Source organism: Triturus cristatus, chromosome 12, assembly GCF_964204655.1.
Source record: "Triturus cristatus chromosome 12, aTriCri1.1, whole genome shotgun sequence".
Taxonomy (NCBI): domain Eukaryota; kingdom Metazoa; phylum Chordata; class Amphibia; order Caudata; family Salamandridae; genus Triturus; species Triturus cristatus.
The window spans coordinates 215365279-215391301 of record NC_140595.1 but is presented as its reverse complement, the minus strand read 5'-3'; the positions used below and the strand labels follow the sequence as shown (position 1 = coordinate 215391301).

At 46.2% G+C, this 26023-nt stretch overlaps 2 protein-coding genes across 5 annotated transcripts in view; one reads left to right on the top strand and one right to left on the bottom strand.

Annotated features, from left to right (window-relative positions):
- The window catches only part of LOC146773110 (anoctamin-10-like), a 330529-nt gene that overhangs the window by 30721 nt on the left and 273785 nt on the right, over positions 1 to 26023 (top strand). For all 4 annotated transcript variants that reach the window (XM_085639951.1, XM_085639952.1, XM_085639949.1 and 1 more), the window contains one exon: positions 11007 to 11183. In XM_085639951.1, the coding sequence (XP_085496077.1) occupies positions 11024 to 11183 (160 nt within the window). In that variant the 5' untranslated portion in view covers positions 11007 to 11023. The remainder of the gene's footprint in view (positions 1 to 11006; positions 11184 to 26023) is intronic.
- LOC146773111 (uncharacterized) lies at positions 21446 to 22246 on the bottom strand. Its single transcript, XM_085638976.1, has one exon. The coding sequence runs from the start codon at positions 22244 to 22246 to the stop codon at positions 21446 to 21448; it is 801 nt and encodes a 266-aa protein (XP_085495102.1).

Here is a 26023-nt window from a genome sequence, read left to right as displayed (position 1 = left end):
TGTAAAAACAGCCCCCCCTCATGTCACTTGGCAACCTCAGTATGAGGTCACATTGTGTTGAATCGCTGCTGGATATTGTCACGTTAAGTGAGCATCCCACACTTTCTTTCACCTCTGTAAATTAGTTCAACCATTCCCTAAGAGTTGTATCACTCTTACGTTCCTTAAACATGTGCACTCTCTTCAGTCTTTTGACAAATATTCAAAACCCCCACAATAAAGAAATATGCCATTTGTGCCCTGTATGGCATGAGAGATGTTCTCCATTTCTAGGATATACCATAGTTTGTGATAATATTTGTGTGTGTGGAATGAAAGCCCACTAGGCTGAAGGGTCAGTTTGGCTTTCAGTAGCAGAATAATTGAGCGGTGAGTTCCTTTTTTGGGTCCGCACTTTAATTACAGATTTATAAACTCTGGAAAACTTGAGTAGTATCCTGAGGTGAAGGCCAGATAAAGTGTTATTGCTTCAAGAATCTCTCACCGGAATCAATTAATCAAATTACATTCCAATAATAAGGGAATAGTTCCTAGATGGTTGCAGCCGCTCAAGCATTGATCCCATCTTTCCATCTATTGCTTGCAGGCATGGTGTGGTCCAGTGCAATCTCAATAGGATTTCGCCTGCTATCTCTCATTCTTCTATGAAGTGTTAGCCTAATCATGCTTCCCATCTGTTCTTGGTATGTTCCCCTCAGTGGTAACTACACCTTAAGTAGGAGTTTGTAAATCCCAGAGATGAAGTGCGTATCATCTGACACATTACGTTGCAGCTTCTTTAATCTGAGGGCACACAAAACAGTGCCTCACTTGATTATACCTAGACTGTTCCCTCTCCCCCTGTTGACAGTCCTGCGTGACCAAGTCGAATACATTTATAATACATGAGATTCTGTAAACCTTTTATTAACAGGAGTTTCTAATTTCTTTAAAATTGGCAACTTGTGATGCACCCAGTCGCAGTTTATAAAGAAACGTCATCAGAACTCAACTATTATAAGTTATTACAGTTGAGTTCTGACATCACAATGCGTGCTGCCAGCAGTCCAGTTGAAAGGCAGCTCAGGTCACAGAGCGTAATTGAAGCAGCTGTTTAAAGCAACAAAAATGGAACATTGCTTTTTTTTTTCTTCTGCTCTGTTTTAATAGCTTACAATGACCAGCAGAGAGAATATGTTTATTTTTTTAACTTCTTAGAGAAAAACGAGAATCTTTCTGAATGTTTCTACACATTCCAAACTACTGCAACATTTTTTATAAACTCGTATTGAATTGTTTCTAATATCTGTTTGCAACAAATATCTAACAGGGTTTTGATATGTTTAATTTATCCCTAGAGGTTTTATTTTTATTCTTCATTTTTGCAAACATGCTCTTTTTTATATAAAAGAGCATAAGTAGTATGTTGGAAAGGTGATGGTGTGACCATGTATTATATGGGATAAAGTACCCCCTGGCATACATGATATGGATGTTACAAGTCTCTCTGTGTTCCATAACCTTATAAAGGAACTCTGCCTTCAGCCTTGTTACTCTGTATAGTTGTTGAACTCCTCGATGACGTGCAATATTCATATAATGTACTGCAGGGGGGTACTTTATCCCTTATATAACTCCTTTGGAAAGTAAGGGGGTCATTAGTATGGCCGCCATACCCCCGGGAATCGGGACCGCCCGCAATGCTAGTGGCGGTTCCGCACCCTCTATTAGGATGCGCCCGCCACATTGGCGGGCGCATCGCGCATTTAAAACATTGCGGCGGGCGGTGCTGAAAGAACTGCCCGCCGCAATGCCACAAAGGCAGGTTGTGACTTTCAATGCACAACGTGACAGGCACCGCGCGGTGCCTGCCACGTTGTACATTGAAATGCAGGGGGGTACCATAGGTACCCCCCATGTGTACCCCCTACCCCCCAGAGTCCCTGGGGGCCCGTAACGGGCCCCCGCAAGTAAACTCCGCATGCCTTTCCGTGGCGGCAATGCCACCACGGAAAGGCATGTTTCCACCCCCATTGTAATATGGCTGGCGGTATCTAACAGACACCGCCACCATATTGAACACTTTTCCGCCCGGTCGACTTGTCGACCGGGTGGAAAAGCGGCGGACGGTCTTTCCGTCCACCGCGGACCCCCCAGCCATTGTAATATGGCGGGGGGGTCTTTGCAGCATGGATGGTGGGCGGATCGCCCCCGCCGAGCCGGCGGTGACTACCGCCGGCCCGGCGGGGGCGATCCGCCCGCCATCCTAATGGGGCCCTAAGTCTCCAGTTTGTATACAATGTACCTCTGGCCAATTCAGAAATACCTTCATGGCAAGCCCGGGTCCAAACTCGGGGTTTCCAAGTAATAGTGTATAGGGTGAAGGGAAGCTGGTCAGGCTGTATCTTATACTTGTTTGGTTCCAGACTACCAGAGAGGCCCTTGTGATTGGTGAGATCGGCATGTTTACTGATCACTCTATTGGTTCTAGTCATGCTATGTACCACAATAGTATCTCTGCTAAGGAGTCATCTGTGTGTTTAAAATAAAACACTACACGTCAGGATCCTGCATTGTAGGCAGGATTGTGTTTGTGAAGTGGAGGAAGTAACACCTTCCTGCACAAAATGAATCCTTAGAGGCTGTTTCCTCTTTCTATGTGTGCTGTAGAAAGAGGAAAGAACGAGATGTAATTAAAATATATTTCTCCGCATTGCGCTTCCCCTGGGAAGGCGTGCCTTTTTGACGCATTCCCAGATTTCCCACTGGTAGTAAATCTGGGAATGCTCCGAAATCCATGGGTGGATGCATGGGAACAGCCTTGCTCTACCTATGGAAAACCTTCACGGTGCAGAGTAGCGCAAGGCCATGACCTGTCCAGTGTTGCATTTCCCCATATTTATAATGCCACGCAGAGTCATGCAAGGTGACTCCGGCAGGCATAGTAAATCTCACTTAAGGCTTTCTTTGTCCTTGTGTCACCTTGCATGAAGCAAGGGAAACGCAATACTTTTGTAAATCTGGCCCCCAGTTTTTTTTCTCATTCTATAAAATTGGAGCAGAAACATTTGAGAAACTTTAAGTGCTTTGAAGGCAACTTGCCGGGGCAAAGACTGGAATTGAAATAGAACCATTAGGTGTATTTTCAGCTTAGTTGTTGCTATCTTTCCTGCCCATGATAGTGATTTATGTGCCATCTCTGCACTTCTCCTTCAGTTTTGCTAAATAATGGTGGGAAATTAGCCAAAAATGTGACAGGTATAGTCTCTGCTAACTGGATCCCTAAATATCTGATGGATGTTGAACACCACATAATGGGGGGGTGCTTTACCAGCCAAGCCATGTCTTCCTCCGGAGTGTTAATTCTCAGGGCTTTAGATTTATGCATGTTAAGTTTGAGGTGAAATTACACAGGAACTTTCAGTTCTCTCCCTAACGGCATTAGAAAATGAACAGGACCAAAATTTCACCTGAAGAAGGTTAGGTTATGCTCATGCAGGTCTAATGTTATTCCTCGTATGTCCTTTGTGTCTTGACTTCTGGAGTGAAGTGGTTCAAGGTATAGTGCAAAAACGGTGGGGAGGGGCAGAAAATGCATCCTTATTTAGGGCCTGATTATGAGTTTGGCGGTCCATAGGAGCCCAAAAACTCGCAGTGGAGTTTTAAACAAAATATCTCACCCTGAACTAAATATTTTGTTTAAAATATGTATAACTGAAAGCTTATATTTGTACATCCCCCCCTTCTTTTTAGATTATTTACACATGTATTACTTCAATATGGGTGTGAAAAAAAACCTTATCTAGTTGTCCTCAAGAAGGTGTGATTAATAACATCCACCGAAACGCGTCAACGCTAAATTTTACTGGATCCGATCACGGGGAATCACTGAGATGAATGAAGTTTATATTCACCAGGATACTAAACTGATGCTCAAAGTCAGATCAGGTTATGCAACAGCACTTTAACAACTGTGCAAAAGGGTCTCCCTGTTAGGACTCGTGGTCTCTTGTATTACTTCAATTGTCTCTTTTAAATTTACTTATTGAGTATATAGGTTTTTTATTGTATATGTTATAGATGAATTGGTTTATCTTTATGGGTCTTGTTTTAAACAATGTGTATGAACTGGATTTTTTATGATAGTATAAGAAAATCTTTTTTATTAAAATCGGTGATGTTATACCTCTAATTTGGTGGTATATTGGTTTTTAGTTGGTGGCTAGAATAAGTATATCTATCCCAGTGTAGTGGAATGCAATCCTGTGATGAATGGTGAATTATTGAAAATGAAAACTTTAGTACTCAAAGGGAAAAGATTTTTCCTCTAGTGTCAAGTAGTGAGTGCCCTGTTCCCTTTGATTGTGGGGCCACCTCTCTAGTGTGATCTCTATCTTCATCTAGTAGTCACCACATTGTTTCTGATGGATACATCTGCCAGTGGATTCCTCACCTTGTGAATATACCCTGCGCCAGCAACATTCGGAAATTTTTATAGCTCTCCACGCCGACGAGGACGACATCACAATAGCATGGCTCCGCACGCAGCTCCGCTGACTTCACTGGAGCCATAAGAGGGCCTCGTCGGCGTGATGACGTCAGTTCCCTTTTTTCCGCGCCGTCGACGCTAACAATTTTTTGGGACTCTCCGTAGCTTTTCTAGTAACTTTGTGTTTCTGCTGTGTTTCTGGTCTCATCTTGCTTCTTTCTTAAAGATGTCGACGAGGAAGTCAGGGTTCAAGCCCTGTAGAGAGTGTGGTAAACACATGTCCATCACGGATCCACACGAAGATTGTGTCTGGTGCCTGTCATCGGATCACGACGTCGAGGGGTGCTCTTGCTGACGCAAGATGAACCCAAAGGCCTTAAAGGAGAGAGAAGCCAAGCTATTCATAGCGAAAATGAGAAAGGAGAAGAGAGGTCGAAGGCGTTCGAGGTCCAGGTCCAGGTCCAGGTCGAGGTTGAGTTCGAAGTTGGCGTCGGGTCATGCTTCAAAGTCAAAGAAACATAAAAAGAAGAAGAGGCACAGCTCTCGACGCCGCTCTGTCTCCCTCTCAGGGCAGACCTCCTCTCGCAGTCGCAGGGGCAGGTTCTACACCCCCACCTCCAGAGCTTACACCTTTATGCCTGGAGATTGAACGGGGCAAGCTGAATTCTTTTTCTCTCCCGCCTGACGTGGTAGACGTGATTTTGTCTGCCAGGCGTCATTCCACCAAATCTATCTATTCCTATAGGTGGTCCAAATTTGTCCATTGGTGTGGGGAGAAGTCTATTGACCCTTTGAGGGCTCGTTTATCCAACATCCTTCAGTTAGCTCTCTCTCTAGCTCAGCAAGGCTTTGCTGTAGCTACTGTGAAGGGTTATTTATCGGCTTTGTCGGCATTCCTTTGCTTGCCGGATCAACCGTCCTTGTTTAAATCACCTATTGTTTTACGGTTCATTAAGGGCCATACCAACAAATTTCCGCCCACTCCATTTATTGTGCCTCAATGGGACTTAAATCTTGTCTTAACTTACTTAATGGGTTCTCCCTTTGAACCTTTGCACAAGTGTCCCTTAAGGCTATTGTCTTTTAAAACAGTTTTTCTCATTGCCATTACCTCGGCAAGGAGGGTAAGTGAGCATCAAGCTCTGAGTTCGAAACCCCCGTTCTTGACCATTCATGCTGAAAGAATGGTACTCAGCCTAAGGTGGTAACTCCTTTCCATCTGGGGCAGTCCATTACCCTTCCTACCTTCTGTCCTCCCCCTCATCCTTCCAAGGAGGAGGAGCGGCTTCACCGCTTGGACCCTAAAAGGGCGGTGAGTTTTTACCTCAATAGAACTAAAGACTTTCGAGTGGATGACCAGCTCTTCGTGGGCTTCATTGGCTGCAGGAAAGGCAGAGCAGTGCACAAGCGCACTCTTTCCAGATGGATTATCTTGTGCATCAAGATTTGTTCCTCTTTGGCCGGTAAGGAACCTCCAGAGGGTATAAGAGCTCATTCTACCAGGGCAAAGTCTTCTACATCTGCCTTATCTAGAGGTGTTCCTGTGGAGGACATTTGTAGAGCGGCAACTTGGGCCTCCCTCCACACTTTCGCGAAGCATTACTGCTTAGATACCGCAGTCGTCATACCAAGCACCTCCGACAATTGTACTTTGCACACTCCATACGCCAAATTCTGCATATGCTGCTACTAAATGGACAGCGTTTAATCACTGTATAGTATTTCTGCTTTTTACGCATGTCTTTTTAAATCAGATCTGATGCTTTTAACTTGCACTTTTGTTGCTTCCTTTGTAAAAGATTTTAAATAATCATACAATAAAGGTCTATTGTTATTGGTTAGATACCGAGGTAAGGAGGGACGGACACTTTGCACGTTCCGTCCTTCAGGACTTTTTGGTAGCAGTGGGGACTGCTGTGGGAATCTATTCACAAGGTGAGGAAACCACTGGCATATGTATCCATCAGAAGAACAAGTTACTTACCTTCGGTAACGCTTTTTCCGGTGGATACAGTTTCTGCCTGTGGATTCCTTACTGACCCACCCTCCTCCCCGTTGTCCACCCTTGTATACCTACAATAGTGATATTGTTTCAAAATGCATCTGTTACTGTCAAAGGAAGTGTGTTATTTCTTTTGCTTTCCTGCATTGACTTCACACTGTGTGTGTTGGTTTGAATATTATGTACTGTGTATATAATATTGTCGGTCCGTCCGTGTGCCTCGAAGGCACGGAAAAAAAGGGGCGAAACTGACGTCATCACGCCGACGAGGCCCTCTTATGGCTCCAGTGATGTCTGCGGAACCGCGTGCGGAGCCATGCTATTGTGATGTCGTCCTCGTCGGCGTGGAGAGCTACAGCAATTTCCGAATGTTGGTGGCGCAGGAGATATTCACAAGGTGAGGAATCCACAGGCAGATACTGTATCCACCAGAAAAAACATTACCGAAGGTAAGTAACTTGTTCTTCAGAATGTCTCCTTCCTCCCTCTCACTTCCCCCGTAGTTGACCACTATTTACAGGCAGCATCCACTCCCTTCGTTGCAAACAAGAGCTCTATCACAGCAGACCTTGGCTTCTTCAAATATCCTCTCTCCCAGCCTCCTGTCACTCTGATCTTTCCTTCGGGCTGCTGCACCAAATAGGATCTGCTCTAGGCATGTCAGGCTCAAACTTTCTCTCTTTTGCGGAGTTGATTCATCTTGGGTGTGCTCCAGCCAGGGTCGGATTGGGATCACAATTTGGCCCTGGCACTGCTGAAAAAAGTGGCCCACATTCACGGGGCGTGCCCTTTCATGAAACACCATTTGGTTACTCTTAGAGGTCTCATTTGTAGATAAATGTTTGGTAAATTAAGTCTTTTAAAGCTTATAGAGCCAGTACCATTGGTGAAGACTAGAAGCACTGCAGTTCTGTGTGACAATCCCTCACAATTCTTCACATGCCACTCCATCTGTAAGATACATGCTGTAGCACCAACTCTGAAGCACGTTCTGGGGGCCACATGCATGATAACAAAACACAACCAACCAGAAAAAGTTGTGCAATACCAAATGACCCTCCTCTCGCAGGCAGAATAGAGCCGTGTGGTTGGGCATAACGGGGCCTAAGCCCTTAAATAGACTCAAGGCAATGACCTGAAGCAGGTCTTATGGGCACCTGAGGGCGGGGCAGGTCTTTGCTTTGGACGTCTTGCTGCTACTTCCGGGTAAGATCCTCCTGGAGGTGGGTGCTGTAGAGTCCAACTTGAAGTTGTCTGATGCAAGCTGCTGGCCAGCTGCTTTTATGTCCCTCACCTGGCTAATGTGGGCATGGTAATCATGAGGCGGGAAGGAAATCTTCAAATTCTCACCTTTGCTTCAATTCAGAATTTGCGTCTTACTGGCTGACTGAGAAAGGGGGTGTGGTTAGAGCAGTGAGACAGAAACCTATAGGCCTGCTGTTTTCTCACTCATGCAGGCAGTGAGGGAGGGGTGTGTCCATATGAAGGTGAGGCAGGACATTTGAGTGTCCCTTTCTGCTGGGGTGGGAAAGGAAAGCCACAAACATCATCCAACAAGATCCCCTATTGCTGGCTGAGGAGGGAGTCACTGGAAAATATAAATACAATGAAATGTTATCTTAGTGCAAGCTTAGACTCTCTCAGAATAACAAAAAGAACATAGAAGTAGAATGGTGCCCCCGACAAGAGGTAACAAATGACTTAAGTGTCACAGTGCAGCCTCCACAACATAAGAAAACCAGACAGTGAGGCACTAAGGGGTACTAAATAGCCCCCAGCTGCCGTATGCATCAAGCCGGAAGGCCTCATGTACATGGTTCCAAAAGCAAGCCTGTGTTGGGTTTACATACAATTATGGTCTCCTACATGCTGCTCCACACACGCCCACTGCTCCTCCTCAACAGTTGTGAACAATTTGGGCCTTCAGGGTGTTTAATTTGCTTGGGCTGCTCCCAGTTTAGACTGTGTGCGGGAGCTCTCAGGAAAAGGTCTAGTCAGCCATGTTGCTTTGGCCATGCTCCTTTTGTGCCAGGCTTTCTTTCAAAATGTTTGCCTGTGTCAATGTTCTAGGCAAAGAAGCTACTTTTACAACTCAGCTGTAGTTTTCCCCTCATTGATTTACTCTAAACGTCTCGATTATCTAAGTTCCCAGATAAGCGCTTTTAGAAAATTGCGGACGATAGTCGGAGAGCATTCTCTTGTGTTGGTTAAAGCAAAAGCATTCTATGATTTGGGAACAGATATATTCCTTAGTTACCAAGTCTTTGAGAATGCACTAATTGAATCCTCTCAAAGCAGCAAACCCTTTACTGGGGGTGGTCTAAAATGGTCTTTATAGATTGGGCTGCCTCACATAGGCTCAGCAATAAGGAATGATCTAGTAAGAATGTTCTTATTCTTGCATATGACTTACGGGTTGCTGAGTAGTGTGTGTAGTTTATTTCACCGGGGTGATTAACTCTTTAAACATCTACCAAGCCCAACTCTGAGAGCCTCCAGGATGATTCCTGTGAAATAGATAGGGTGGCACTCACCCTCTTCTCTGTTTTCGAGTTTTTGGGTAATGTGTTTTAGGAATTGTTCCTGGCCCTGGTTAGAGGCACAATCCCCTTCAAGTACTCTCACCTTCCCTCTTAGCCTCTCATTTAAGAGCACCTAACACCCCTCTTTATCTGTGACAGATTCCTGTAGGGAAAAGCCCACTTGGGAACCACATAAGATGGCCACCTCGCTTGATTTCGTTTTATTGGAAGATGAGTGTTACATTTGAAATAGCTAAAACACACCTGCGGTTTATTGCTGGGTTTCAGGAGATTTTCTAGGAAGAAGCAAATATCTCCATCAGTTTCTTTGAGGACTTACATTAACCTTTTCACAAGACCTGTTTAAACCATGGACGTTAAAGGAGAAGCATTTAAAGTTTTTTTTATGAACCAGTCTTCGATAGAATACGTCTATACCAGCTATATCATGAAGTGTAGCACCTTGGTGCGTCTCAAATGTTGCTCTTGTTTACATACCTTCAACTAAGTGAGAGTGCATAGATGTCACTCTCCCTCCATCCCCAAATAACCAACATTTACCCACTGAAGAAAGAACCCTCCCTCCTTTCTTAACTATACATTTATGAAGCACTAATTAGTGGCTTATAGCAAGTAAATTAACAAAATTAATGATATTAAATCAAGGCAAGTTTATGGACATATTTAACAGGCCCATGGTGGTAAGTAAAATGAGACAGAAATACTGCAGTAAAAAGGGCTTTTGAAACATGCACAATGTTGTATTGTGTGATGGAGCCTCGGAAAGTGGCATCTATGTTATCAAATTAATTTTCAATCCCGAGTCTCATTAGGTGCTGTGGTAGCCTGCACTAAAAGTCTTTGGAAATATGGCTTCAGGCTCTCTGGTATGCAGTACCACTGCAGACAGCCTAACAAGAGATGTAGTTTGTGGTTGTGCTGCACCCATCCATCATTAAAGCAGCCAGAGGGTAGAAGTTTGCATTACTCTAAGCCCAGGCCTTCCTCTTCTCAGCAGCTACTTGAGGATTGTCAAGGCAGGCAATATGATGTGCCACCCTTGTTTTGAAGATTGCCTCACTTCTATTCCAAACTGTTTCTGATGTCTGGAATATTTCCCCTTTGTTTTTAACAAACCATACACTGTGATAAATGCCTCTTATTACTGCAGGACTTTGTGTCTTGAGTATGACCAACCTTCGATCCAATAAGTAGAGAGGTATATTGATGTTGTTAAGAGAGACCTCAGCACTCGCACTAATATGTTTTTGGGACAAGTTATTGGGCCAAAACCAACTTGTCTGTTTTTCGTGTGATTTTCCTGAACTACAAAAGGATGTATTGAGGAGTGGTAAAAGGTAATCAAAGAAGTCTCACTCCCAAGTAAGATCAATACTGTCACCACATGAGACACTGAGACATCAAACATATAGGAGAGTAGAATCACCAATACACATTTTATGAGAGTGGACAAAGAGACAGCCAGGAGGTAGCATGCAAGGGGATAAGGGGTCACATGTTCATGGACCTACTGAGGTTGTGAGGCCTGTGTTCCCTTTGAGGCGGATGTAGTACCAAACAAATTCTTGATCCCTCCGGAAAATAACCATTCGCCCAAATATGAGAAGAACCTTTGAAGGAATCCAATTTTTGGGAAAGGAATGTTTTACAGTTTTCTAACGTAAATATTACAACTGAAGACCGAAGTAAATTGATACCTTAATTAGGCCAACTTTTTGCAAGCTTTAGTGACCAACTAATGATTTTATTAGTGCCTCAATGATTTTTGGAAACTTTAAAAAACAAAACTACAGAAGGATTCCTTTATTGATAGGGCTCTCAAATAGACTAGCTTAATAAGAGCCACTCTCAAGTAGATATGGACAGGTATGAGGAAGACAGATGAGAATGATGTGGTAATGACAGGGTTAATAGTTTTTTTAACTTCATCTGAGGGCTTGTATATCCTTCTGTACCATGGAGGTAATATCTTCTTTTGTGATTTCCTCTACAGACTGGCATGCTCCCTTTATGTACGCTGGCATCATGGGCTCCTGGACACCTGTGCCCTGTCAGTGCTGCCTCACATCTACAATTCGGTCGCTGGCTGTCATCCAGCTCCGACACGCTGTCAAACCCGAAGCTAAGCGGTGGCTGATCTCGAGGCTGGAAGGACGGAAAAAAGATGGGGGTAAGAATCTGGGCCTTATTTGCTGTCCCTCAATATATGAGTTCGGAGAAGGGTCTTATCTATTCTGGACTGTAACTCAAGATTCCTTCCCAGAGGTCATTTCAGAAACAGGTGTGGTCATTGGACATAAAAAAAGCATAAATATTAACAAATTCATACCAGAATAAAGACACTTGTGTAGAAGTTTGCTTTATGTCACCTTCCTTAAGATATTACTGTGTCTGTTACATGGGTTGAGTGGTACAGGTTATTAATTTATTAAAACCAGTCATCCAGTACTAACTTTTATCACCTTAAAAAGTAAGTGATAATTATATGTTTTTGAATAAATGCGATGTGAGGGCTAATAGAGGCAAATTCCTTGTCCAGATATCTTTTATGACAGCTATGGTAGAGGAATACTATCAATAAAAAATACAGTTATTATTTCCATGAATTAGATGTATTTCTCCATAGAATTAAAGTGGCATTAGATTTTACCATCTTAAAATTGTTTTACCTGATTTTATTTTTAAAGACTGTCATGCCAGGAGTCTTGTTATGAATGTAATAATTCAATATACTATATCTGATGTAATATGTAAGCAATGCATGGGGAATGCACAAGTTGTAGTTAATTTAGTGTGTCTTGCGAGTTGACAATACTGTTCATGGAGTTGCATGAGTTATACCAAGTTGGGGCAGGGCACAAAATGTAACTTTAAGTTATAACGATAAAGTTATAACAATATCCTTTGGATTTCTAAGATTTATTTACTTTATGTTGGTTTTCCTACCACAGTATTTTCGCGAGAGGTCAAAGTTCATTATGAACGTTAGCGTCCTTTTGCTGCGTGATCCTTTTGCTTTCACTTGCACTTCTTCTAAATGTACAGCGTTACAAGCGTACATTTTAAAAATTATATTTACAACAAATTGTTTTAAAAAATAAATTCAATTTGGATTTGGGGTTTCATGGCTAATTAAAGTTTTTAAATCGTATATGTGCTACCATCGTAACTGTAGGTTCTATTTGTGAACTATATCTGAACGCAAGATACATCCACAATAGTTTCGCTTTTGTTAAACATTATTTCATTGGCTTAGAACTATGTCAATTGTATGAAACAGGAAGTGTATACACCTTATCCTCATTCCAACTGATATGTTCAAAGGTGAAGGTTGTGTTCTTTTCAAGTGGGAAAATCTTCTGTTCAGAAGCCACCTTGGAATTTTTATGGAAATACAGTGGCTCAAGATGAAGATCCTATCCTGCTGGAAGAGGATGAGCAAGAGGTGGAGAGGAGGATGCAAGAGGAGAAACAAGCGGTGGAGCAGGGGAGGAACCTTTTTGTGGGATTTTTTCTCATTGCCACGTGGAGGGAAAAAGGTGAATCCCAAACTGGTAACCTGTAGCCTATGCAGCAAAGTTATTTCCCATGCGAACTAGAAACAGTATTCATTTGGTCACAGGAATAATAAAACACTGGCAGGCAATTCATTCTATCAAGTTGGCCCCAGTGGAAAAAGGCATCAGAAGAAGATAGAAGAAGCCAAAGCAGGAAGATCTGCGGTGGTGACTTTGGTTATTTGCAACACGTTTAACTTATTCTGCGTCATCTGTACCTCCATGTGAGAAAGTGCCATCTTTCTTGCATGGTATGCCCCCACTTTTTGCTGAATTGCTGATGTAATTTGACTGAGTGTGCTCTGGGCTCCTGCCAATCAGGTACCCAGGGCCTGTGTTCCTTCCCTAAAACTGCATGAAGCTTAAACCCTATAGGCATCTCTGGCCACATGTCAGCCCCTGGTAAATGGTACCCTAGGTACTCAGGGCCTTGTGACCAGAGAAGGCCCTTAAGGGCTGCAGCACTTATTGTGCCACCCTTAGAGGCCCTGTACCCTGACACACACACACTGCCTTTTCAGGCTGAGAGTCTTGGTGCAGAACAAAACAGAGAGTCGACAAAGCACACATCCCTGTGTTATAATACAAAGAGAGTGGGGGACCAGGAGCGTAGTTTGGAAGAGAAGAGGAGGTCCAGTACCCGTGCTCCCTCAGAATACAGTGTATATACTAGGAGGGTAGCTGTTCCTCAGAGAATAGAGAGTGTACCAAAAAGTTGGTGTGTGAGCTTATCGCGCGGTTGGGTCAAAGTGAGTGTGGGGGAATTCCTCCTTCAGAATATAGTGCCCTCACACACCCTTTCGAGTGTCATGCTTCATCATCGGGCGTTGCTCCTCGTGTGGGTGGCGCTGCAGTCCCTCACGGGCCCCGCTAGAGGGCTCTTTATCGGAGATCTTTTATGGAGACGCCGCAGTTGTGCATAGGGGTGTGTGGGCCTATAAAAAAGGAAGGTGAATTGGGTTAAAATTGCTATATGGAACGCAGAACCAAAGTTTTTATTCACGGGTCCCGTATGGCAAAAATTAAAATTAATCCTGGAGCTCCTCTTTGGAAAAAAGGTAGGGGGCAGATCTATGACTTACCGCTGCACTCAGGATGGGTGTAGTGGTGAGTGAAAGTCCTACAGAAATAGAGTCAACATGTTTCCACACCCTGGGCAGACGAGCACTCTTTCTCGACCTGCTACCGCCGAGGCGCCAACGGAGCCCATCCCCTGAACTAGAAGGGTTGGGCATAGGTTCCTAAAGAAAGAGTTCCTATCAGCGCTTGGACGCTTAACCCCCTTAATATTAAGGTACTCCAGGGTCACAGTTCTTTGCTTCCCTGGAACCCGTTTCAATTTTTTCCCCACCTTATTACCGGTCCTGACGAAGCGCTAATGGATCCCCTATGGACCAACAGCAAAGCGCGAAACATGTTGACCCTATTTCTGTAGGACTTTCACTCACCACTACACCCATCCTGAGAGCAGCGGTAAGTCATACATCTGCCCTCTACCTTTTTTCCAACGAGGAGCTCCAGGATTCATTTTAATTTTTGCCATACGGGACCCGTGAATAAAAACTCTGGTTCTGGGTTCCATATAGTAATTTTAACCCGCCAATTCACCTTCCTTTTTTATAGGCCCACACACCCCCATGAACAACTGCGGTGTCTCCATAAAAGATCTCCGATAAAGAGCCCTCTTGTGGGGCCCGTGAGGGACTGCAGCGCCACCCCCACGAGGAGCAACGCCCGATGATGAAGCATGACACTCAAAAGGGTGTGTGAGGGCACTATATTCTGAAGGAGGAATTCCCCCACACTCACTTAGACCCAACAGCGCGATAAGCCCACACACCAACTTTTTGGTACACTCTCTATTCTCTGAGGAACAGCTACCCTCCTAGTATATACACATCCCTGTGTGCCATGCCCACAAACACACTGCACTGGCATACCTCAGTCACCCCTCTAGCTGGGTGCACTATGCCAGTGGTGTGTGTACAGATGCATGAGCCCTGTTCCCCTACAGTACCCATGGTCCATTCCTGCGCATTGTAAGTGCAGTGCTGCCATTAAGAGTATATGGTGCTGGGAGGTCATCAACACGAACTCCACAGCACCATGATGGCTACACTGAAGACTGAGAAGTTTGGTATCAAACTTCTCAGCACATTAAACCCACACTGATGCCAGTGTGGGATTTAATGTAAGATGCATGACAGAGGGCAACTTAGATTTGCCCCCTGAACCTAACCCACAATCCATGTCCTTTCTGAGAGGCTGCCTAGGCTGCCACACAGCAGACATGTTGCTTGGCCCCTGGGTAGAGAGCTATCCGCTATCCTGGGCCTGCAACAATGCACATCCTGGGCGAGGTGCTAGGTCTCCTCCCCCAGGATGGGCAGGGGAAGATTCAAAGGCATGCCGCCTTTGTGAGCTTCTCCAGGCCACTTGCTGCACTCAGCAACTGGCCCCCACCGGTTCTGACCCCCACTCTGGCGGGAAGACTGGCGGGAAAGCCCAAGTAAGGAAAGGGGGTGTGCCAGCCTCTGCCAACCCCACCCCTCAGGTGGGGGAGGCGAGGTGAAGCACAACTCCGGGCTCTCGCCATCATGAGGATGGGGAGCCCTGCCCAATCAGGATTACGCTCCTGCCCCCCTTTTTCTGGAGAGTGGCAGGATAGGGGGTGTACCCACCCCAGGAAAGGGACCCATTGGTCCCTGACCTCTACCCTCCTGTAACGCCCCTAGATTTAGTATTTAGGGGCACCCTGAACCTTCCTTCATCAGATCCCGAATCCGAAACAAGCAAGAAGGACAAGAAGAAAGAATACCTGCCGGGCAGCTGCTAACAAGAGGACGACACCAACGGACTTGGCCCCAGCCCTACAGGCCTGTTGACCCTAGAACCTGCTCCTGCTAAAACCAGGCGTCTCCAGTGGTCAGCAACCTCAAAAACCCCGGAGGACCTCACTGCCTTGTGACTCTAAAAGACTGGGACTCCCACGAGCAGTGGTTCTGCTCAAAGCAAGTAACAAGCCCCTGGTGCCAACCAGGAACCGCGACTCCTGCACACTCTGCACCCGCCAAGCCTGGCCTGTGCCTGAGTGGACAAAGACCCTGAGGACGTCCCCCTGGGCGACTGTGACCCCGAATCCAGCACCCAAGGACCCACCTCGATGCTCCTGACGAGGCCTTGAGCCTCAGAACCAGGGACCCCTCCAACCATGACCAGCTGACGGTAAGATTTCCCGACGCAAAAAGACACCCCTGCGCCCTGCGGCCCCCTGTGCCCAGCTCCTGGCTGCCTACCTAACCTACAGCTTCCCAACTTACCTCTCGAAGTGGTGGTCGCACCTGAAGAATCTTTGTCCCCGAGCTTGCAGCCTTTGTTCGTTTTGTAGCTTCTCTATTGGAATCCATTGAGCGCCTGATGGCTCAAAAGCACCCTGCACCCAGCCGCCCGAGTGCCCCTGGGAGTGCAACATCTATCCTAATCTACTTCCCCACTTGCCCTGAGTAAGTGACCAGGAGCCCAGTTCCCACAGCCGCGTGGCCTGCCTGCTAGTAGCCACCAACCAAAGGCCCCCTGCCCGCCATAGGCTAACATTGGGCCTAACTCTCTCTGCACCCGTCTGCCCCTGTGCCGCTGAGGGTGTAACAACTGTACTTACCTGACCCTGGGAGACCCCTGAGTCTATGCCCAGAACCTTAACTCTGCCAGTCGAGTACTTACCCAAAAGCCGATAACTCACTTTTTCTCCATAGGGTTTCACTTGGAAAGTCTTCTAAGTGTTGAGTTTTGAAACTTTAAAATATTCACTAAAAATCAGGAGAGATCCCAGTGCTGGATCTTGGTGCCCAGCACTGACCGTGAAAAGTAATTACAACCGTACTTACCGATAACTTGATTTTCCTCCATAGGATAACATTGCCTGGTTTTTGCCAGAAATTCTTCTAAGTGTCGAATTTTGAAACTTACAAATATTCCTTAAAAATCGCCTGTGTAACAAAAACGATTTCTTTCAACTGTTTATAGGAAATGCACCAGGGTTGAAATCAGGATCCAACCCTGAGTAAGAAAATCATACGTAAAGTAACTAATATTGTATTTATTTAAAAAGTCCCATTGAGCTCAATGTTATAATTGTGTTTGAATTGTGTTGCCTATTGCAACAACTGTAACAATTGCATTCAAAAGTCTATTGCCTATTGAAAGTATTTAACTAAAGCATCTCATTCTGAGAAAGTATATTTTGATACCTACTTGTGGTTCTAAAATAAAACAATTATATATTTTTATATACAAACCATTGGCCTAGAGTTCAGTTCTTGAGTGTGTGAGACCATTTGCTGACTGAGTGTGTACAACAAATGCTTTACACTGTCCTCTGATACTGCCTTACTGCTTGACCAAGCTACCACTTTAGAGAGTAAGGTTATATCTAACTTTAGCCTCTGCCAAACCTCTGGGGACTGTGGACTCTGTGCACACTGAACCTTACTTTGGTGCAGTATATTCAGAGCCACTTTCTTACATTGGTGGATCAGCGGTGGGATACAAACTTGCATTTGTTGGACTACTTGGTTACCATCTGATCACACAACAAAACTCTTAAAATTGCCTTGTGATGGTTCCCTTTTTTGGGTCTCCCGCCCCATTTTTGATCTTGAAAAATGATGCGGCCTGCTTTAGGAAGGGGTACTCTTTGTCGTTTATTGGTCAGCGTTTGTTAGGGTCACACACGCTGTATGTAGAATTTTAGCCAGTCTTAAGGCCACCGGGAATGGAACAGAAGCTTCTTGCTTGACTACTGATGTCGTCTTGGGTACTAGGGTCCTTCTTCTCCCAGCGACCGGCATTCGAGGACACCAAAAGAAAAAGGAAAACAATAGGATACACTTAGGCTGGCTTCTACGGCAAAAAAGGGGGGTGGAAGTGCCCACCATCACCAAACCCTGCTGTCGGTGTTGTGCCTATAGTGTAGGGGAGTTTGTGCTCTACTCAGGTGTGCCCCTCATGCGCGTCCACAACCCCTGTAGTAAGGAAGAGCATACGCCCGTCACTTGCCTGCTTCCACGACCCCCATGGTCCGTGGCGAGGGGAGACCCAGTCTCCTTGGCGTCCAGGAGATCAGTGGTCCCGGGGGCAGCGCTCCTTGAGCTGTCTCTTTCGTCGTCGTTTCCCTCCCGATCCGGAGGTCGATTCTCCTGGGTGGTCCCTCTGCTCCAGGCGAAGGTCTTGTCCGACCCGCTCTCTCTCTGGCTCGCTCTCCACTCTTCACCTCCTTCCGCTACTACCGTCCACTCGTCGCACGCCGCCTCCTCCTCGCTGCAGTCCGCTTTTGCGGGCACGTCCGCCCAGCCACCGGAGTCCGCTAGACCGCTGACTCCATTTCCGGGTGTGTTGGCGGCGGCCATCTTGGGTTGGTCGCCGCCGCTGTCGGATGGTCGCGCACCATCGCACTGCCTTCCCCTTGGGAATGGACGGTCGGGCCATTCAAGTACAGGGTACCGAGAGAGATAGTCCGCATTCGTCTGGAGTTTCCCAGGTAGGTGTATGGCCTCAAAGGTGAAGGGCTGTAATGAGAGAAACCAATGTAAGATTTTGGGGTTTGAGTCTTTATGGAGGGCTAACCAGGTGAGAGGAGCATGGTCGGTCAGCAAAAGAAAAGAACGTCCCAAGAGGTAATATTGAAGGGATTCCATAGCCCATTTGAGAGCGAGGCACTCCTTTTCGAATGTGGCGTACTTAAGTTCTCGAGGGTATAACTTCCTGCTGAGGTATAATAAGGGTCGTAAATCTCCCACTTCGTCTGGTTGGGACAAGACGGCACCAAGGCCTCTTCCCGAGGCATCCGTTTGGAGGACAAACGTCTTCTGAAAGTCTGGGCAGACGAGGACGAGGGCAGTACATAGGGCTCTTTTTAGCTGTTGGAAACTACTTTCTTGGGAACCAGACCAGGGGAGTTGTTTTCCTGTGTGGGCTTTGGTCAAGAGGTCGGTGAGAGGACTGGCGAGGTCAGAAAAGTGTGGTATGAACCTCCTGTAATATCCCACCAACCCAAGGAAGGAACGAACACCCTTCCTACAGGATAGTCGGGGTATGTTGGAGATGGCTTCGATTTTATTTACTTGTGGTCTTATACACCCTTCCTGTATGTCATACCACAGATATTCTATGTGGTTGGTGCAAAAGGTTGTCTTCCGGGGGTCGAGTGTAAGGCCGGCTTGTTCTAATGTTTTTAGGACAGCTTCTAGATGTCGAAGGTGGGTGCCCCAGTCAGGGCTATATACTACAATGTCATCTAGGTAAGCAACAGCGAATTGTTGATGCTGTGCTAATATGGTGCCCATCAAGCGCTGAAAAGTAGCAGGGGCCCCGTGGAGACCAAAGGGTAGTACTTTAAATTGATAGAGGCCGGAGGGTGTTGAGAAAGCCGTTTTTTCTCTGGCTGTAGGAGTCAATGGGATCTGCCAATAACCTTTTGTTAGGTCTATGGTGGACATCACTCGGGCATCCCCTAGTCTTTCAATTAACTCATCTACTCTCGGCATGGGATAGGCGTCGAATTGAGATACCGAATTCACTCGGCGGAAGTCTATACAGAAGCGGATGCTGCCATCCGGTTTTGGTACAAGTACAATTGGCGAAGACCACTCGCTGTGTGAGGGCTCGATTATATCGGCCTGCAGCATGTCTTGTACTTCCTGATTTACTGCCTTTCTCCTGGCCTCTGGGATGCGATATGGCTTTAACTTAACCGGTTGGGAAGTTTTAGTGATTATGTCATGTTCTACTAAGGTAGTTCTCCCTAGAGTCCCTGACAAGACGGAGGAATATTTAGCACACAGGGACATGATCTGATGTCTTTGTTTTTCCGTTACTTGGGTCCCTAGCTGTATGGGAGTTTCTTCTTCCAGTCGTTGGGGAGGAAAGGTTACTTCTAACGGTCTGTCCACGGAAATGTGGTGGATGGGGGCGTCTGAGGTTGAAGGGTCAGATTGGGGTTCTTCCCATGCTTTGAGCAGATTAACATGATATATTTGACCAACATCTCGTTTATGCGGTACGTCTATCCTATAAGTGACAGGAGTCACTTTTTGTAGAACTTTATAGGGGCCTTGCCAAGTGGCTAGGAGTTTTTTTTTCGGATGTTGGTAGAAGGATAAGTACCCGATCCCCGGGTTTAAATTCTCTGAGTTTGGCATGGCGGTTGTATTGTTGCTTTTGTCTCATTTGTGCTTTTTCCATGTTGGTATGCACCTCTTCCCACAGGGTTGACAAAGTCTCTTTCAGGGAGGAGGAGTACTGAAGCAGGGGTTTCCCTTCATCCTCTTCCTCGGTCCACTGTTCTACTGCCATATCTAGGAGTGTTCCGGGACGCCTTCCGAACAGAGCTCGAATGGAGAAAATCCAGTCGAACTTTGTTCATGTGTCCTGATAGCAAACAGGACTAAAGGTAGTTGGCGGTCCCAATCCCTACCGGCTCTGTCTATACTTTTTCGTAGAATAGTTTTAATAGTCCGGTTGTACCGCTCCACCAGACCGTCTGTTTGGGGATGGTACACTGATGTGCGTATTTGTTTCACCTTAAGTATGGAGCACACCTGTTTCATTAACCGGGACATGAATGGTGTCCCTTGATCAGTTAATAACTCAAGAGGAAACCCCACCCGGGAAAAGAAAGACACCATGGCATGGCTGACAGCTGTGGTTGTGGTGGATGATAGAGGAATAGCCTCGGGATATCGTGTTGCATAATCCACGAGTACTAGTATGTACTGATGCCCTCGGGCTGACGGGATCAGGGGTCCAACCAGGTCCATCCCTACTCTTTTGAATGGTACGTCTATGATCGGCAGGGGTTGCAGTGGCGCTTTGGGTATTGAAGGAGCGTTTATTAACTGACATCTGGGACAAGCTGCACAGTAACGGGCTACCTCTTGGTATATCCCGGGCCAATAGAACCTCTGTGACAGATAACGTAAGGTGTGCTCTTTGCCGTAGTGTCCACCTCCCGCTTGGCCATGTGTTTGACACAATACCTGCTCCCTAAATGGACGTGGAACTAGCAGTTGTTCTTTTCGGTTACCCCGTTCTTGGGAGACCCTGTACAGGAGCCCATTGTTCACCCAAAAGAAGGGGCCTACCTTATCTGGCTGGTCTTCCTGGACCTGTTCCCAGGCGTTTTGTAGTGTGGTATCCTCTCTCTGGGCTGTTCGGAAGCTCCGTCCGGGTCCTTGAGGTGTGTCTGAGGAGGTAAAAATAGGTGGGGATAATATATGCTTTGTTTGCGAATACAGGGCTCGTTCTCCTCTTTTCTCTCTACGTGTTTTTGGTGTTCTAGGGGGTGTTGCATGTATCTCCACATTGCGGAAAGGGGCATCGGTTAACCACGTCACTGGGGTTTGGGAGGAGGAGTTGGCTTGTAGGTATTCATGGAATCTAGGGAGATCTGTTCCCAGTAGGACTGACTCTGGTAGATTTGATACCACCCCCACTTTCCTCAGCATGGACTCTCCCGCTATGTCCATCAGAACTTCTGCTAGGGGGTACAGTTTTTTTTCGCCATGAACACAGGTCACTTGTATGGCTTCGTCGCCCATGAGTTGGGAGTCCCGTATAAGAGTCTTATCGACAACAGTATGATGGCACCCTGTGTCTAAAAACGCTAGAACCGGTTTCCCATTAATGTGTATTCTTTTCCTATATCTTTCGGGGGTTTGTCCTGTCACCATGACCCGACCCCGAGTATACCCTACCTCCATAGGTTCCGGAGGGGAAGGACGGGAAGGGCAATGTCTCGCTATGTGTCCCCACTCGGCGCAGTGAAAACATTGTGGCCCTGGTGGGGTCGGACCGGGAGGGATTGGTTTCGGTTGGGGCCTCATAAAAGATTGACCTCGGGGTTCTGGAAAGGCGTGGATGGTTTGCTTGGTATTTTTGGGGGTCCTAACTGAGTCCTATTCGAAGGGGCTTTAAACTCAGGAGAACGATGATATGCACACGCCAGATCAACGGCAACTGCCACAGAGAGATTGGGATGTTGTCTGATCCAAGCCCTGGTGTTATTGGGGAGGGCTTCCAGATATTGTTCCAGGTAGACTTTTACTGTGATTTCATCTGGGGAGGATGAGGTGGGTTGTAACCATCGATTACCCAGATCCCTAATTCGGTAATATAGAGCCCTGGGATTGTCCCCAACAGTCCATTTTTCTTTTCTGAATCGTGACTTGTAATACTCTTGATCACAACCTAGTCGTTCTAGGATAGCCCTTTTTATATCTACGTAACTGGTAACACCGGCTGGATTGGCAGCTTGGTAGGCGGCCTGTAACTCTCCTGAGAGTAACGGGGCGATATATTGACCCCATCGCTCGGGTGGCCATGCAGCAGTGGATGCGACCCTTTCAAAATTTACAAAGAAGTAGTCCGGGTCATCCCCTTGCTGGAATTTCTGAAGTACTGATCCCAGGACATTGGGGTGTACTCGGGCGCTTGCTATGGCATCCGTAAGACGCAGTACTGCAGTGTCCTGTACCTGTTGGTTTGCTGTTATCAGGGCTGCTTGATCCTTGAAGGCAGATTGTAGCGCCTCTCTCTCGGTTTGAGCCTGTTTTGTTTGCTCCTCAAAGACCAGCTGCAAATGGCGCTGTCCTTCGGCTAACTGGGTGATGATGGCCTCCATGACAGGGTACCGTCTTTTTCCAGACAGTTAAGTATCCCACTTCTGACACCACTTTGTGATGGTTCCCTTGTTTGGGTCTCCCGCCCCCTTTTTGATCTTGAAAAATGATGCGGACTGCTTTAGGAAGGGGTACTCTTTGTCGTTTATTGGTCAGCGTTTGTTAGGGTCACACACGCTGTATGTAGAATTTTGGCCAGTCTTAAGGCCACCGGGAATGGAACAGAAGCTTCTTGCTTGACTACTGATGTCGTCTTGGGTACTAGGGTCCTTCTTCTCCCAGCGACCGGCATTCGAGGACACCAAAAGAAAAAGGAAAACAATAGGATACACTTAGGCTGGCTTCTACGGCAAAAATGGGGGGGGGGGGGGAGTGCCCACCGTCACCAAACCCTGCTGTCGGTGCTGTGCCTATAGTGTAGGGGAGTTTGTGCTCTACTCAGGTGTGCCCCTCATGCGCGTCCACAACCCCTGTAGTAAGGAAGAGCATACGCCCATCACTTGCCTGCTTCCACGACCCCCATGGGCCGTGGCGAGGGGAAACTCAGTCTCCTTGGCGTCCAGGAGATCAGTGGTCCCGGGGGCAGCGCTCCTTGAGCTGTCTCTTTCGTCGTCGTTTCCCTCCCGATCCGGAGGTCGATTCTCCTGGGTGGTCCCTCTGCTCCAGGCGAAGGTTTCGTCCGTCCCGCTCTCTCTCTGGCTCGCTCTCCACTCTTCACCTCCTTCCGCTACTACCGTCCACTCGTCGCGCGCCGCCTCCTCCTCGCTGTAGTCCGCTTTTGCGGGCACGTCCGCCCAGCCACCGGAGTCCGCTAGACCGCTGACTCCATTTCCGGGTGTGTTGGCGGCGGCCATCTTGGGTTGGTCGCCGCCGCTGTCGGATGGTCGCGCACCATCACATGCCTTTAGAATTCTGATTGGTCTTTCCAAAATACTAAAAGTCTTGTCAGGGCCTTGCTTAAGTCCCCTTAGAATTTTAGAGAAATAAAATTCACTGTAGTCAAGGGTAGAGGGTTAGAACTGTCAGGTTAGAATGTCTCAAAGAACCCAGCTATTAGTGAAAATAATACCATGCAGGACCTGGTGGAGGAGCTCGACCTCACACCTTACTTACACTTGTCTTTCAAGGAATTGAGGTCCCTTTGCAAACTAAAAAGGATACCAATGGGCCTGCATCTAACCAAACGAGGGCTCCAGGAATGAGTATGCCAAGGACCACCCATCTGAACATGGTGATGACCAGAAAGATGAGGAAAGGGAGGAGGATGAGGAGGATAATGACCCGCCTCCAGTAATCCTTAGGGTGGAAAGGGCCACCATACCCTTGACTCCAAGAATCAACCTCTGGGAACCTAGAGACCACATAGGTGGACCAGGTACCAGGGAACTCACTGGGGGACCCCCCAGTGAAGAGGACAGCTTTCTTAGCTTTCTAGCAAAGCTGGCCAAAAGATTGAATCGAAAGTCCAGACACCTGGCTCTAGAGCAAGAAAGAAAGGAGATGGGTTTTAAAACTAAGGATAGGGAGGAGGAAACTTCTGATCCTAAAATCCCCAAAGGGATTGTTCCTAAATTTGAGGAAGGTGATGACATCACCAAGTGGTTCACAGCCTTTGAGAGGGCTTGTGAAATGAGAAGAGTAAAGAAACCTCTCTGGGGGGCACTCCTGTGGGAACTGTTCTCTGGTAACTGCAGAGACAGGCTACTGACCCTCTCTGGGCCAGATGCAGGGTCCTATGACCTCATGAAGAAGACTCTGATTGAGGGATTTGGGCTCACCGCTGAGTATAGAATTAGATTCAGGGGGCTCACAAAACCCAGACCCAGTCCTGAATTGACTTCGTAGACTACTCTTTCTTTTTTCTTTTTACAGCTTTATTCGGTGCAATACATGTCACCATAAAAGCAAAACAATTGTTATAAAAAGCATGCATACCACATCATTTACACAGTTTAAAAAATACATTTGTAATATCTATACAGCTCATAAAGTGCATATTTACAAGTACAGTGACCGGAGCGTACTATCCTGCAGATATGATTTTTAACAAATAAAACTATGTAACAGCTCCCAAAAGTGCTGGTGTCATGTCTTTAAAAAATATAGTTAAAATAACACACATATATCAATATAACAAGATAATCCACATACAGATCAGTGCATTAGAATGTAAAACATTTCAATACAGTGCCTTCAACCATTATTTAATCCTGGTTGCCCTCTAGTATTTCTTATTTTCAGTGCAACTTTCAGAAAACTTGTTATACATGCCAGGGTCAATGGGTCTTCAGCCCTTTGTAAATATAATAGAGCGGCCCTGGCTTGTCTAAACTTGCCATTTTTTAAAATTCTTACTAAGTAATAACGCCTGGGGAAAGAATAAAAAGGGCATAACAATACAAAATGAAGGGAATCCTGCGGAGATTTACTATCGCAGCCGCAGGGTCCTTTCTGCTCAACTGTGGCGGTATAACCCGCGGGATCCGCCAACAAATGATGTATAAGGTTGAGCCTAAAACGAGTAAATAAAAACCTAATTCCTGCATTATGTATCAGACTGAGATATGGTTCCATGCCACCTACTGTTTTGGTGGTGCTGTGCGCACAAGCTAAAATCTTCCTACCCTCAGAATCAAATCTACAATCTGCAGCTTTCCTCAGGAGCAAGCTCTTAATTCTGTCCTTATCTTGGGGTATGATTGTGGTTGGGTTAGTAAAAAGGTCTAGACATTCTATTCCTTCTAGTGTCAGTTTTACATATTTAAACCACGGGAAGCGCATCCCTTTATCCCTACTGATGCAATCTCTAATAATTTGTCTACCCAGTTCCGCATCAGGATTGGACCAGATCCTCAGCCAAGCCATAACGGGCCTGGCCTTGATCAGGTCCTCGATGTAAGGCCTCCCTAATTCAGCATGGGTGATGTAGGCTGGGGAGCTCTGGGGCGTTTTGAGTATTCTCCGCAGGAATTTATTTTCCTCAACTTGTATTTGCCGTGCCCCTGCGATGCCCCAAACTTCTGCACCGTACATGACTTTGGAGCAGCAAATGGCGCCATAAAGGTGCATAACCTGCTCCGGCGACCACCGGCCCAGCCTACGGCCATAATTCATTATTGCTCCTGTTGATGAAATCAATTTTATACACCGTTCTTCAATTAAAAATTTAAAATTTAAAAGCCTATCAAATAAAAGACCCAGGTACGAAAAGGTTTTTACTTGTTCAAGTGTGTGTGTGCCTATACGATATGTGAATTTTTTACACGGTTTCGTCCCGGCTATTAAAACATAGGACTTAGTTAAATTGGCTGCCATGTCTAGGGTGTCCATAAAATCAACAAAGCCGTCTATTAAGCATTGCAGACCTCTTGGGGTGCGTGCCAGAAGGACCGCATCGTCTGCGTATAACAGCACTGGAATTGGGCGAGACCCTATCCTTGGGGTATCAGCGTTCAATTTGCACAATGCCTGTTCCAGTTCGTTTATATACAGAGAGAATAAGAACGGGGCCAGAATGCAGCCCTGTCTTACTCCACTCGTGCAATTAAACGGTGCAGTTGTGTTTCCCGCCAAATTGAATCGTACTTTGGCGGAGGTGTTCCAATGGAGTGCTCTCATAATATTTACAAGACCTGGCTCTACTCCTAGTCTAGTCAAAAGACTCCATAATTTTTCTCTGTTCACGCGGTCCAATGCGGCCGAGAGATCCATAAATCCCAGATATATTGATTGATCACTGGCTATAGTATATTTTGACACCAGTAAATAGAGATTCAGGC

What these genes read in the sequence shown, in the direction of transcription:
- LOC146773111 (XM_085638976.1), bottom strand. Translation starts at nt 22,246, where the DNA reads ATGGAGGCCATCATCACCCAGTTAGCCGAAGGACAGCGCCATTTGCAG.